The sequence below is a fragment of the Alligator mississippiensis genome, chromosome 2 (genome assembly GCF_030867095.1).
Source record: "Alligator mississippiensis isolate rAllMis1 chromosome 2, rAllMis1, whole genome shotgun sequence".
NCBI classification, from domain to species: Eukaryota; Metazoa; Chordata; order Crocodylia; family Alligatoridae; genus Alligator; species Alligator mississippiensis.
Window position 1 is genome coordinate 134,390,727 of NC_081825.1, and position 15,417 is coordinate 134,406,143.

Consider the following 15,417-nt stretch of genomic DNA (forward strand, 5'->3'; position numbering starts at 1 on the left):
AAATAAATAGCAAGTATAAGGAGATCAAAGTACAGCTGCTTGGAGAGCTATTACTTTAAACACTTTTCTGTGTTTAATATCTCTTCCATAATGTCACAGAAGCTGATGACTTCTTTATTTAAAAAAAAAAAGGCAGGGGAGTGCAGAATCCTGAGGCATTGCATACTACAATCAGTTTTTTCTTCTTTTGTGGCTATTAGCTAAGTGGTTATTCAAATTAATTGAGAGATACCTGAGTGTCCAGCCAGGATACCACCAGTCCCCAAGGGCAGCTTTCAACATGACCTTGCAGGCAGCACGTAGCCATATCATAGGGAGTTTGAATTTAATATGCACACAGTTGACAGGACTTGCTGTGTCGGTCTCCTAGGGTAGCTCTATTCCAGGTCCAGCCAATCCCCCATTCCCTGCTATTCTAGCATTCTCCTAGTTTCCTGCTCCATGTTCTCTAAAAAGCCAGGCACAGCTCTGACTGCCAAAGATAGATAGTCCAGTTTTGTATCCTACCCCCAACACCCCTCAGGGGAAGATGTGCCAATGTCATTAACTGAATGTTGTTACAGGCAAATATATAAATGTGCAGATGAGCTTGTTAAGTGCTTTGCAGAAAATGTCATGCATGAAGTGGCACAAAATTTGGCAGCTATGGCAAATGGCTGCATTTTGAAATTAGCTTTGGGTTAGGATGCTTAAAAAAAAATGTAATAATCACATTTTTAACAAGCCCAATGAAATATCACCAGATTTGGGAGCACACACCCGTGTATGTGTGCAAAGAAATGAAGGCAAACATTGAAAAATATCAGCCTGATGTATTATATTTTCCATCACAGTGGCTCATATTGAATAACTTCCCAATGAGTGCATATTGCAGTTAACATGGATGAGTACAGTTGTAAGGGCCAAAGCCAGAAGGGCTCCATACATCAGAACTTCCACTGTGGCTTCTGTAAATTCTCTCACCATTGCCTTAGCACTGCATAGGATTTTACTGTAAATCAGCTGCCAGCAGTGTTATCACTGTGTACCTGTTCCTGTGTTGTTTATCTGGACAAAATATTTCCAGGAAATTATGCTGAAAGCATATCTTTTTGTGGCAGAATTCCAGTTTTTGCTCAGTTTTCATCAGGAAAGATGTCTTGCATTCTGGGTGAATTTATGGGCAAAACCACAAAGTCGTATAGCCACTTTCAGTAGACCCTGTTAGTCAGGGCAATCAACCAAGCTGGAGGAAATTCAGTTTCAATATTGCTGGGCCATTTTTCCACATCCCAGGTAAGTACTCCTCCATGGGATAATAGGTCTTCTAGGGTGGGCCTGTCTCTGCTTATGCAAAACTTTGAAAGGTTTTGAAAGGCAGGGGAGAGGGGGAGGGAAGGGGAAGGAGTGCAGAACTGAGATTTTGAAAAGATTCCCTGAGTGGAAAAAATGTGTTTCCTGTCTAGTGCTACTTACTAGTCAGACCATTAGAGTAGCTGTATAATTATAACACAACAGGAGCTAGTTAAATATGCTAGCCCCCCCCCCCCCCCCCAAAAAAAAAAAAAAACAAAAAAAACCCAGAAAAACCAAAACAACTGCTTCTTCAGCATAGGTAAAGTCTGCAAGTACTTATGTACATCCCTAGTCTGGTCAGTGTTTCTAAAATGAGACTGTAATTTCTTCTTACTGTTCAATAAGCCTTTGTGGCTGCAAGTAATAAGAGAGCCTGGCATTTGACACACATCTGTCCTTTGTGCCAGGCATGGCTACATGCCTGGAAGTGCAGGGATGTGATTTTTCAAAAGCACTTAGTGTTAGCCTCACCCTGCTGCTGCTGAAGTCAGTGGGAGCAGAATTAGGACAATATTGAGTGCTTTCAACAATCCTCTTCCTCCAGTTCCAGTATTAGCATTCATTTTTGCTTTTATGAAATCAAACCAAAATGATAAAGTTCTTGTTTATGGGCCAAGATAAACCTCCTCTCTTCTCTCCAGTTCTCCAACACATTGCTGTTATTTTATGCCCAATGCAGATTTTGCTTTTAACGTTTATCTAAAATCTTCAAAACAAGTCAGTCAAAATAAAGCACCCTGGGCTCCCACTAAAGCAATAGCAAGTTACTTCAGAACTGTTATATTCTAGATGTCTCTGTAGTTTTCACCATTGTTGATTTGAGAATTTTTTTCCTGAGATATGGCATATTGGGTGTGTCTATATGTTCATTAATGCGCCTTAAATACTGCACATTTAGTTTAGTTCTTCCTTAATAAAGTAATAACTGAATGCGCAGTAACTAGAATTACTGCGCAGTAGTACCAGTGCATGGTTATTTTGTGACACTTGCTGTGCATTAGGCTAATAACACTGTGCAGTAGGCTATTAGCATGGTTTTTAACTGCCATGCTACTGCACAGTGTTATTAGCCTAATGTGCAGTAAGTGTCTCATGTAGATGCGCTAACTGACATGTGATGAAGTTTAGAAGAAACAAGTTAATGGCATTAGCAGCTGTTAAGACTTGGTTTACTTATTGGGGCATCCTCATCATAAATTGGAGTATGACAATTTAGTGGCTCGCATGATGGAAAACTCCTCTTTCAGGGCCATGAAAATCTCTTAAGTTACTGTATTTATACTCTAGATTTCTTATTTAGAACTGAAGACCATTTCAGAGCACAATATAGGTCGTGCCCCTCAATCTAGATGGAAGTAAAATTGGACAGATTACCATAAAAAAGAACAATATTGTCTAAGGAATAATGCCTGTAAAAGAATATTCCCACTTGGGATACACTGGTAAACTTACCTTGAAGGTAAGTTTCTGTACTTTCTTTACAGTGCAAAGCAGTCTGGTGATCCTTTTCTTCAACCAGCTCCATAAAACTGCTTTAAAAAACTGTTTAAGAGATCTTGAGTTGAAGCAAAGTTGTTTGACTTGCCTGAGGATTCCCGGGAAGTCTCATGGCATCAGGCAAAGTGACAGCTTTGAATTACGTTGTTTTATTAGTGGATATTTACTTAATACCCTTCAAATCCCAAGGTTTGCTGGGGGAGAGACTGACACACACATGCACTAACACAGATAGAGAGACCAACCAGAAAGAAGACATTATCGGGGAATTCTACACATTTCCCGTAGCTTTACATTGTTGGCCTCAGACGCCATGCTGGCCTGCAGTTCAAGGAGAGTTGTTAGGAAGTGCAGGATTAGTTCTTAACAACCTGCTTGCAAAATTCTGCAGGAACAGACTTGGTTTTCCTGTCCAGTTCCTGTACATTATTGGAAAGGCCTCAGAGATCATCTGGTTTATATTTTTGGTTATAAGACACCATGACAATCTGCCACATTTGTTTTTTAAGTAAAATGCATGTCATTATCACAAATCAAGGCTTGGAGCAGCTCAGCTGCTCAAATTGATTCCATATTTAAAAGGTTTTTCAAAAACAAAGGGAGAGGGCTATGGCTTTTGGGGTTTTCTGAGTTAGATATAATAGACTTCAGCCCCCTTTTCTGCAGGAAAATGCTTAAAGGCACGGCAGCTCTGGAGACTGAATAGGATCTGCTTTATTTGTAGCTTGTTCTTTATCAAATCCCACAAATCTGCAGGCACATTCCCTATGCTAGAGTGAAGTGCTAATGAAGGCAGAGTTGATTAGCTAGGCATACTTTTTTCGTTCTGCTGAATACAGACAACAGATTCTTTACCTGTGCTTACGCCTAGAGCCAACTGAATGTGTATAATATAGCAGATATACCTCTTTGGGGCAAACAAATCAACCAACCCACTTTTGTTTAATTTGCTTTGCACTGGTACCTAGAGATCCTGAAAGAGAGTTGGACTCTTTTACTGTAGGTCGAGGTAATGCATGTGGTAAGAGATACTTCCTGCCCTGGGAAGTTTGCAATCCTGATAGACAAGACAAAGAAAGGTTCGGTAGAAAACCAGATGTAAAGTGACAGGCCACAGGGAGTGTGGCAGTTCCAGAGGCACTGGCTGCATAATGTTCTATGCACTAGAACATACATCTATTTATGCCCCAGGCTTGCATTCACTAATTATTATTTTTTATGATATTTGTGGTGCCTGATCCATGTGGATTAATTTCAGTCCTGCAGAAAGGTCCAGACAGTTTTTGCACCGCTTAATTCCGAACTCAGCCTTGACTTTGGAGATGAACCTTATGCCTGAGATGAACCTTATGCCAATTTGCTGTCAAACATCGTGATTGGGGAACTCTAAAATTATGAGAGTTCTAGGAAGATGATGCATGTTAGGTTGTTTTATTAGTTTTCTGAAGCTGGAAGTTTCACTGGGTCATGGCTGCAACCTTTCTTCTACAGTCATGAGAGCTAGAAACTTCCTTTTTCTATTTCATTTTGGTTTTTGATATGAAACTCAATGCAGTCATGTGAAACAATGATCTGGGAGTTGGAGAAAATTCCCAAGGGATGGTAACAGTGCTAAATGTTGCATTGGCCTTTTGCTGACCATTGGGTCAGCTGGGAATTCCATTTTGAGTGAATGTAATTATAGCAATAGTTAGTTCTTTGTATCCAGGACAGTCATTTTGGCAGCAGCTTTTGGGGAATAATAGATTTGTTTGCTAAAGGCTCAGATTGGTAACTTCAATAGTGTCTCTGTCTTTTGTGTCTGCAACACTTGCTTTCGCTGCTTGTGATGTGCCCTCCTGCTGGTTAACACTGTCTCACTTTACTACACTTTGTGCCAGATGTTAGTTCAATTCACCATATAGATTCATTTGCTGCTGTCACTTTCCTAGGGTTCTTTTCACAGACTTGGTAAAACAGGCTTTTTTCAGGATATCCTTGTGCAAATCTCACCCTCTTTTGATTTTTGCCTGTTAAAGATTGTCTGTCAAACATTTGCCTTGAGATCTTGTGTTCTACAAGTAAATGACATTTTGGATCCGAACAAACTGGTTTTCCTTGATAAATATGTTGGCCTGTGGTAAAGTATTTCATTTGACTAAATACCACCATTTAACAGTGAGCTAAAGCATCCTGAAATGACTGAGCAATGTGCAGCTTTTGGGGAATAATAGATTTGTTTGCTAAAGGGTCAGATAGGGAACTTCAATAGACTTTCTCTCTTTCATGTCTGCAACACTTGCTTTTGCTTTCCTCTTGTCATAGGAGAGTAGTGTTGTGGAGGTACACCATCCAGTGAGATCAGGAAAGGCTCAGACAAGTGCAGTACTTCACAACTCTTTGAATTTGTAGGTACAGTGTGCCTTCTGAACTAGCCTGGAATAGGGAATAGCTTGCATCCTGCTTTGCAGTAGCCAAGTAGCCTGGCTGAGGGGAGGGAATAATGCCATGTCTCACCTCTTTTTCCGTTTTGGGAACCCGTGTGTTGGCAGTAATTTGAATTCCAGTGACCCTATACCTGGGAGCACCGAGGACATAAAGTTTCTGGCACCTGGGTTCTCATGCATCCAATCAAAGGGAGATTTACAATAGTGCCCCTGCCTTCAGGCTCTTGGATAGTGTTGGCAGTGGCAGCAATCCCTTGATTTGACAAAAATTCCTACCAGGGCTCATTGGGCCTTGAGTGGGCTTAAGAGTCCAATCCATGAGCCACAGATTCATTTGCAGAATGATTTCTCTCCTTTTCCTTCTTCTTCTCTTTCTTGTCTGCCTCAAGGTCAAATCACTTTCCTTCGAAGCAGGCTGTTGCTTGGTTGAGGTTGCCAGGCAATTAGAATCAATTAGCAGTCAGCTTCCCCCGGATCTTGATGTTAGCATTCATTCTCTCGAGATAGATTTTCAGTGTGTCCTTATAACATTTCCTCTGGCTGCTGCAAGATCTCGGGCTGTGACTAAACTGGGTGTAGAGCACTTGTTTCAGAAATCAAAAGTCAGGCATCAGTGTACAATGTCCAGTGATGTTGGTGCTTGAGTATCACCGGTTTAGTGCTGATAACATAGGTTTCAGCAAGGATGCTGGCATTTGTGTGGCGATCTTTGCATTTGATGTGGAGGATTTTCCAGGGGCAACATTGGTGATACCTCTCCAAGCCCTTGGATAGCACAGAAGAAATGAGAAGAGGTCCATTTTGCCTACACATTCAGAATTCCAGGTAGGCAGCTCTGCTGGCTTTGTGCACCTTACTGTAGAAAATGGCTGCAGTGGGGTGAGAATTGAATCCAGGGTGTTGAGCTCAGTCCTTAGCCCGGTAGCAAAACCGTTACTCATCTGCAGTTGCAAGTCAAGCCATGCAGTGTTAAGATTTTTAGAAGAAAATCCAAGTATCAGTCAGGCTCAGTACAGTTGTCACATCTGTTTGACATTATTCTTTTGGTCTCCTTAGTTTTTTTCTTTGGTGTTTCCTGGTAGCTTGTTGTCTCCTGATGCTTACCTTGAACATGAAAGTTCAGCTCATTGCTGCAAAGAGTTGGCATTAAACACTCTCAGTGACATTTTTTGTTTCTGCTTTTGCTCTGAGTTTTAAGGTACAATTTTTAGCAGGGTCTCAGGTTTCAGCTCTTGTCTGCCACTTGCAGTGATTCACATCCTAACGTAGCTGCCTGTTAGAAGATGCACTCCATAGCTTTCCAAAACTAGTAGGCTCCTACTGCTGTCTCTCATCATAGTGCTCCACTTTCCCAACCCATGCTTGAGTACCTATGCCGCCATAAGCTATAGAGCCTTTAACAGCCCATGCAGAAGACATTTGCTTTTCTTGTTAAGTATAAAAATTAAATAAAAGAGGTGAACTTTGATGTGCTCTTACTAGATCTTTCCTAACAGAAGCACATGCTTGTGCCTAGCCCTGCCACCTTGCCTGCGGATGACTTACGGCACATTTGCTACCTCTAAAAATAGCTATTTCTTCAGCCGCCATTTTTATTTAAAGACTGTTTTCACACACCAGTGACTGTTAATCACCTAAGGAGGCATGTGTTCTAATGTTAGGAAGACAGAAGCAGGTGTTCTTAACAGCTTAAAACTTTATTTGAATTCTTTTAACTGACTTAGAGTAAATTAGAGGGAATCCCACTCTCTTCTTATCTCTTTTTGTTTTTGTTCCTTCTTGATATAGAAGGGGCTGCCATTAACATGAACAGCTTTGCCATGGTGCAGATAAGTACCCTTCCAAAACCTGTTGAATAAGAAATAGCAAGATAAAAATAAAGCGGAATAAAGTAAGATTTTGTTGGAAATTAAACCCCAGGGACCTGTGTAATTTTCAGTAAAGTCATTTATACTGCATTAAGAGACTTTAAAATTGAATGGCAGCAGAGAACTCATTAGATCTAAAACCCAAGTTACACCTGCAGGTAGGGTGACCATACATCCCGGTTTGTCAGGACAGTCCCAGATTTTGTAGGCTGGTCCCAGACAGTTGGTCCATATTTAAACAGAAGTCCTGAAATGGCAGGGGTGCAGGGTACAGTTCAGCACAGAGGCAGAGTGGCATGGTGCACCAGGCAGCTCTGCCTTCTGCTGGACTGCACCCACGCCCCTTCCTGCAGGCCTCTACCTCTGCCTGCAGCAGAGCCACTGATTTGTGGGGCCAGGGGTGTATTGTCTCAGATATCCTGGATTTCCTTATGGTCACCTTATGTATAAGGCACTGGTGAGTGTGGGTTGGACATTGCCCACTGAGTCTGATCAACAGAGAACTCAATTACTGCAGCCCAAATTGGCTCTTTAGTTCAATAGCTATTTGGTCCAGGTTCTGAATTTAATTTCCGTGTGTGTCCCTAAATGTCTGTTTTCTAGCTTTGGATGTATAAGTGAGAGCGTGTAGACTGAGCGTGCTCAGTTGGAGCAGATACTTGCCAGGTACATGTGGACATAACTGACGTCAATTCTAGGAGGTGGCGGGTAGGCAACTTCTATTTTTTAGTCCCATTAGCCAAATGGTTATGACACCGACTGAGGAAGCTGAAGACTCAAGTTGTAGCCCCACATCACCTAGAGGGGTTTGAACCTACAGCACATCTCAGTACAGTGGTCTAACTGCCACACAACAGACTAGACATTTGCAAGGCCTTTCTTTACTGCTGCTTTTGAAACTAGGGTCGTTGCACCTTGAATTTAATAGTCATTGGACAAAACAGATGGAAGCCACTGCTTCTGCATCACTGAGAGTAAGGTTCCAGGCTAGGACTCAAGGCCTCCTGCTTTCCAGGGCCATTTCATGCACACTTTTGCTTGTTCTTGTCCTTATAGTCATACCTATCACCCTTTCTAGGCTGCCAGGGGCCTTGTGCTAGGTCTCTCAGAAATCCTCTGCAACTATTCTGTGGCCTTTATACACCCTGAACTTGTGATTCTGAGGGTGGCCAGCTTTCAGCTAAATGACCACTGAGTACTTCTCTGTCCCTCTTTTCTACAGTTCCAATAGGGCTTGTGTCAGTTGCCTATTTAATTGCTTTCTTGCCAGCCCACAATGAATCCTATAGGTCTCATCACTACAAAGTATTCTTCTCTCAGAATAGGAATGCATTACACCTCTGCTTGGTGATGGAGGCTCTATTCTGATATGAGGTTGTGCATGGTTGGGTGGGGCTATGGCTTGTGCCCTCAGTTCTACAGCCATGTATGTTATTCTGTGATAGACTAGACTTCCATACAATCTGTCCCCTTCATATCCAGATGTTCCAATTTTCCTGTCACAATAGGGTTCATTTGTTGCAATGTCTAGGATATGTGTTTTAATAAGCATCTCTCAAGTATTTGCCAAAAGGACAGAGCTTTTGTAGGAGTTTGGCCTTCTCATGAACTGAGAAATATATACATTTTATAATTATACAAACACACATACACATAGATAAAGATATAGGAAGGAAGGAAGATTATATATGTATTTAATTACAGTGGTGTAATTTACATTGGTTTTATACACCAAAATAACTTACACCAGAATTGAGAACAGGCAGGTGAGCACTTGTTTGTGGATAGGTACTCTCAACAGGCACTATAAAGTGTCTCACTACCATGTGACGAGGAGAACGTAGCAGCCTGTTTGATTTGAGCTTATAGCTTCCCCTTGGATGGAAGTCAACGCATACCACCTACATTGCGGTAACTGGCTGACTTTTCTCAAGGTGATTCTACACTGGACTCAAGTGAGTTACACTGCTACAATGGTTTACATCATCTGTCTGCAGTGGTGTAAAGTCCAGGTACCCAAGTATAAATGTGTCATCTGGCCAGACCTTAAGAAGAGGGCTTTAGTTAAAAGTAGAAATTCTGAGCTTCCTGTTGGGAGCTGTAATCTTGCTGGAAAGTGACATCATCAATGTTGCACTGCAGACCTACATTAACTTTCCGCCTGAATCAGGGAGGTACGTAACTTTGAATAGTCCTTGACTGTACGCCAGGTGCCTAACTTTGAATAATCCCTTTGAACTGTATAAGATTTTAAGTGTCTTGGTGAATCAGGGCCTTGGACTGGAAATAAAGCTAGCTTGATAAGTGTTTAGAATAAGTTAATTGATTCCTAATATTGGAGGCATTGCAAGCAGTGCCACTTGTTAGCAAAATGGCATAGATAGTTGGAAAAGAGATTCAGATCTGGGCGTGGCTACTGTATTTTTGCAGGATACAGGAAGCTCCCATGTGCTGCGTGATGAGGAAAGCAAATGAATGCATCCTAGAACAGTACCTGCACCATAAACACTTCTGTGCACAATGATGCTTTTCTTCGGCCCCTCATGTGGAGCAATGTACAGATTTCCTGATTCTTTTCTATAGGCAATAAGTTGCAAAAAGTCATCTTTAAAACTACATGCACACTTAAATGTCCCCAGGTGCACATGTGAACAGGAGAAAAGCATCACGAGATTGCCAAGTGTAGGACTGGTGCCAACTAGGAGGGTTTTTTTTCAGAAAGATGTTAGAACCTTACAACAGGCTGCACAATAAAGATACCTAACTACAATACAATACTATACTTAACTCAGTGGCACCCAGAACCCCAAATGGTCTCTCTCAACAAGCTTAACATATGTATAGCCCTTCAGCCAGGTGCAGGATAGCAGTAACAAGGGCCAAATTCAATTTTAGGAGTTTGACACAAATTTTCTCTCTTGGCTTGAGAAACTTGTTCTTTTGGATGGCATGCTGGTGCATCTGCATTATGACGATGTATTGTGCTCTTTTCAATATAATACCTGCCTTTTTGGGGGTTTTCTTTTTTAACTCCACAAGGAGGTGCTATCTGGCCCTAGGCATATTCCAATAACTGTGAAAACAGGTGCAGTTTTATTTTCATTTAGTATCTCTTATTAAAATAGTATATAGATATTATGGGATGTATGCATCAGGGCATATTTGTTGGTAACACATTTATTCATGTAAACAAAACATTCTCTTCGAGTAGAGCTTGGTATCTCAGTGTCATTAGCAAATTGCACCTCGTTGAAAATCTATCAAAGAAAACTGACTTTTCTTGCGTTTGCTACTTTACACAAAATAGAAGCACAGTAAACTTGTGCCATAATGATTTTCTGTCTTTCTTGATGAGACATAATGAGATAAATTCAAGCCCTTTTTGAAGGCTAATTACATCTTGTACACTCTAGACATGAGCTGCCCTTGTTATATGTTGTGCATTTTCACTTTCATTTCCTCTTCCCTACTGTCTGCTGGGTGCAAGTGAACTGGACTTAGCTTTGAAATACAAACTGAGGGTGGGGAGCAGCTCTTGGGGTTTTTCTTTTTTCTCCGGACCTCTGTAGATATTGTACAATAACACAATAGATCATTATTAATAGGGCAAGACTAACCAGGGCTGAATTTTGTGGAAAAAGTTGTCTATAATGCCATAAACCACAAGAATAGTTCTTGAGTACTTTACAAACAAAATCTGGGAATAAATTCAAATCTGATTGTATGCCTTGGCTATCTGCTTTTTTTTTTTATATATATAGATATGTGTATTGCCATATTTTTCAAAAGTGCTCAGCACCTGCTATTTGGAACTAATTAAATAGAACTCAAGTCCTACTTGCTTCAAATGATTATCAGCATAATCATCCAATTTAGTAGCCACAGTCAGGGACCAAGGCTTCACTGTGCAAGGTTTGTCAGCAAGCAAAGTCTGTTAGTTACCCATGGTTTATTGGTCCAAGTCTATTCCCTTTCTGCACTATGATAACATGGTGAAACCAGATTTCTTTTTGTGCATTTTACTACAGTCATATAATGTGGGAGCTATTCTTTTTTTGGTGGGGATGGTAGGGGCAGAGGGCCCAGGGCCAGCCAGTTCTTTTTGATTGTCAGGGTCATTTAGCGAGAAGTGACAGGTGTTTCCTGTAAGAGGCAAAGAGATCTTAGATGGAGAAAAATGCAAGAAGTGGGCCCAGAACGAAAGTTCTTTGGGTCTAAAACAGATTGTGGTGTGGTCTCAGTTCTTTCTGGCTGTAGTGACAAGCTAGCTCACCCACATAGCAGGGTTTATTTGCAGTAGAAGTATTTTTAATTTAGAAAGACTGGTTGATTCCAAAAGAAATTTCCCTTTTTTCCTGTCAGAAGGAACCAGATCAAGACTAGCTTTTTTCATCGACAAGTGCTATAGCGGCCAGCCTGAAGAAGCCAATGTAAAAGAGGAGATGATGTGAGAAGAGTTGTGCATCCTGGTAATCTTACACCTATGCAGAGAATAGAAATTGGTCAACTGTGTACAATCCCCATGTGCTGGCCTGGTTTCCTTTCCTTGGGGGAGAGGGGGAACCAAAACAAAACATTTTACCCATTGCGATGATAAGATTCTCTTCTCATATCCATATAACAAATCTTAGAGAATGAAACCTCTAAGCCAAACCTTAGCTTAGCACCTGGCCGGAAGAGCTCAATGTATCTCAATATCACATCCAAACCAAGGTACTCAGAGTCCGTGATTATGGCACTTTGAAGTTGGAAACAAGAAATTCCTGTATTCACTTCAGGCTCCCAGAGGAAGAAAAAAAATGACCCTTGTCTAGCATATAGGGAGGGAAAAAGAGAACAAAAATAATAGCTCTTAGCTAAAGTCTGTAAGGTCCATCATACATATACATTACAGCTAAAGGGAATATATTATACAGAGAGCATGTCTAGTGCAGGGCATATCCAGAGCTATCTGTCTTCTCTGTAGCGGTTCAAAATTCATCACAGGTTTTCTGAAGACAACCCTGGGGAAATAGTCTTATTAGAATGTCTTAAAGCTGTCTGTAGAGATATTCCCTCCTTTACAGAACTATATTATTATTTTATTTGCTGAGACATTGATTTCTGGGTACAGGGCATCTTAAATGAAAACTGCAAAGCATATTTCACCATTCTCCTAAGATTCCTCTAAGATTGAGTGAAAAAGCAATACTTCAATGTTTTCCAAAGCAGAGAGAGAAGCCAGAAGATCTGTTAACTCTAATACATTCACCAAGAAAAATAAATACCTGACAAAGGCAGCTGCTAGAAAAATCAATGGCCAAAGCATTTACATTCTCTTCTGCAAAAATACTTTAAACGTATAGCAACTATTAGCATGAAAATGTTCTTCCAGTGGTTTTCAGTAATTCAGGGCCAGATACCTTATAAGTGTTTGATTTCATCTCTTTAACTCTATGTTTTTTAAACGGAAACGACAAGGGATTGGTTTATGTTGAGAGAACTTAGTCTCTGCCTCCTCTCTTACAGTCTGCAGACCTGGGTTTTTCAAGGCTTCTCCCCACAGTCCATCTTGCAGCAAGTGTCCCCCACACAGCTACACACTGGAGGAAGCCTCTACCTCCTGCCTATGTGAAGAACACTATTTCAGAAGGGAATCAGACCCACCTACAATGGCCTGTACAAGTAAGCACAAGCTGTATCTTTTAAAAATATTTTTGATCAGTTGTTATACAAACAGTAGGCACAAGGATGAAAAGAAATGGAGCTTCTGTAGGCATTCAGCTTCATCCTGAACTCATTCGCACTAGTTTTACACCACTGCAGTTTCACTGACTTGTCCAAGTCACTCCCACTTCATACCAGTGTATGGGAGAAGCATCTGAACTAGTAGGTATGTACATAATGTAGCAGCTAAAACTGCATATGCAGCTTCTAGAACTGCCAATATACCATCTCGTAGCCAGCAACAGCCCTGTGTACATAACATTGCCAAGATCGTAGTGTGTGTGTGTGTGTGGTGTATGTGTGCGTACATACAGCTACCAGTGGATTTCTGTATATAGACAGGTAAATATACATATGGGTATTTAGATACAGATATAGACACAATGTATATTGATACCTATTATCAAAGGTAACTCCATTTTTAGGACTCAGCAACTGGGGAAATGATGAGGGAGGGGTATAGTGCTCTGAGCTACCTGCATTTAATCTGTATTGGCCAGGCAAACTGATTATCTGAAGCTACAATGAAGAAAGAGGCCCCAACCCCTAAAGTTAAATGGGTCAAGGAGGTGAAGTTATTGTAAGGAGAAAATAGCAAGCACTGTGGGTGCATTGGGAGAAGAGATTTTTGGAGTTAGAGAGAGTGGAGAAGAAAAGTGAAAGAAATAGTTTAACATTGTTCCTTTCCTCTAAAATGCCTAGCTGCCCTCTTTTCCCTGGTTTGGAAACATGGAAGGGTCCCTGGTCCACTTTCTGTTCTAAATACTGATGTCCTGAACGTGCAAAGACTTATGCCAGGGTTACGCTATAAAGTTGGTTGGTGTTGTTCTGTCAGCTAGGTGGTGTATAAAATTACCCTCCTGTGGCTGACGCTTTAATGGCAAAGCCACCAATGAAGGTGCATCCACACTGACAGAAGAGAGATTTTACCAGCTTAGCTTGTACTGTTCATGGAGCCAGTGCAGTTACACTGATAGAAAATGCTTCCTGCCAGGGTTGGCTCTGTCTGTAGTAGGGGCTCTGCTGACAGTGATCCTGGTACAGGTATTATGTCAGAGCTTTGTACTGTCCTCACACCCATGCTTAACTTCACCCTTTGAGTAGTTCTGTTGAAGTCAATTTACTACAATATATAAGACTGTTGGCTTGGGACCTAGTCTGGGAACAACACAATATTCCAGATAAAATTTTATACTAGAAGAGGCATAGAAAGGGATTGGGAGACAGCTGAGTTCCTGGGCATAGGAGCAGGTAGAAATTCTGGTAAATCATAAAGACAAAAGGAAAGGAAAAGGAGGGGCAGTGATATCTAAAATATCTGGTTATAGGTGAAGAGGAGACTTCTCCTTTCCATTTCCTCAGGTACTTTCTATCAGGAACTATTTTTCAAAACAAAAAGGCAGGCTCTCAGAACCCTCTGAAAACCAGTGTGTAATAGCAGTCTACTCATGTCTACTCTGGTTATTTTGCTAGGACTTTCTTTGCTGGAAACAAAACAGGGAAGTGATTTAGGAATCCAGGTGTAGCTTCTGGCCTTAAATGAATGAACTGAAAGACATTTAGGGGAAGAGAAAATCTAAGATCTGAATGGGAGTAAAACAGTTCTGGGGCCAGGACAATAATGATAGGTTCCCAGTGCTTTAGCCCGGTGAGGCCAGCAGCCAGGTTCTCCTTTCAAAGCAAAGGTTCTGAGCCAGCAGCCTCTTGCACACAGAGAGCGTATCTACATGTGCATTTATGCTGGCTTAAATTTACTGCGCAGTAAATTATTGTGCAGTAGTTGGGAATATTCTGGCATCTACACATGCAGGCTTTAAAGTTAGTCCCAAGTCATTTCACACACAATGTTACTGTGCAGTAACACAGGTCTACATTTGTGTTACTGCACAGTAACTAATTGGGTGGGTATCAGGTATCACATTTACAGTCAAGTTGGTGTAAGTCATATTTACTGTGCAGTATGGGCATGCATGTGCAGGCACACTCTTATACTACACTTTAATTTTGGTTACTGCGCAGTAAATGTACATATGTAGACGTGCTCAGAAAAAAACATATTCATCTCTGCACCTATACACTCGTAAGGGACAGCTTGCTCAGATCAGCCAATAGATATTAGGTCTAAATTAGGAACACTGAATGTCTAGCTGTGTAGTCTGTAGAACAGAAACTGACTTCAGATGTGTTGCTGTTTAAAGTCCTGTCCCTGGGATGGTAGAGCCACTTATACACAGCTTTGGCAATAGGTGGTGCTACATCAAAACTATAGATAGATGAAAGATCAGACCAAGAACACCTGGTACTACGTGGCAGAGCATTTAAAAATTAAGATGCTCAAGATATCTGTTTACTTTTAGGTTTGGATATTCAAAAGGAGGCTTAAGAGGTTATATGCCCAACCTTCACTAGAATTCATTGGGAGAGGGTTTTTTTCACTCTGTTAGGCACCTTTCAGAGAATGACATTTACTTCTGTTTCCCAGGCAGTTTTTTTTAATAACAACTGTAATTTCATCAAAAGTAAAGTTAAGACAAGCCAGGATATTGGAGTATTTCTTAGGCAGAAGGAAATCACAAAACCAACCA

The 15,417-nt window shown here is 41.0% G+C and overlaps 1 protein-coding gene across 16 annotated transcripts in view; it reads left to right on the forward strand.

Moving 5' to 3' along the window:
- The window catches only part of EPHA5 (EPH receptor A5), a 365,570-nt gene that overhangs the window by 165,679 nt on the left and 184,474 nt on the right, over positions 1 to 15,417 (forward strand). For 13 of the 16 annotated variants that reach the window (XM_059722183.1, XM_059722189.1, XM_059722186.1 and 10 more), the window contains exon 4: positions 12,635 to 12,790. The exons of the other annotated variants lie outside the window; for them this stretch is intronic. In XM_059722183.1, the coding sequence (XP_059578166.1) occupies positions 12,635 to 12,790 (156 nt within the window). The remainder of the gene's footprint in view (positions 1 to 12,634; positions 12,791 to 15,417) is intronic. 16 annotated transcript variants of the gene reach the window in all.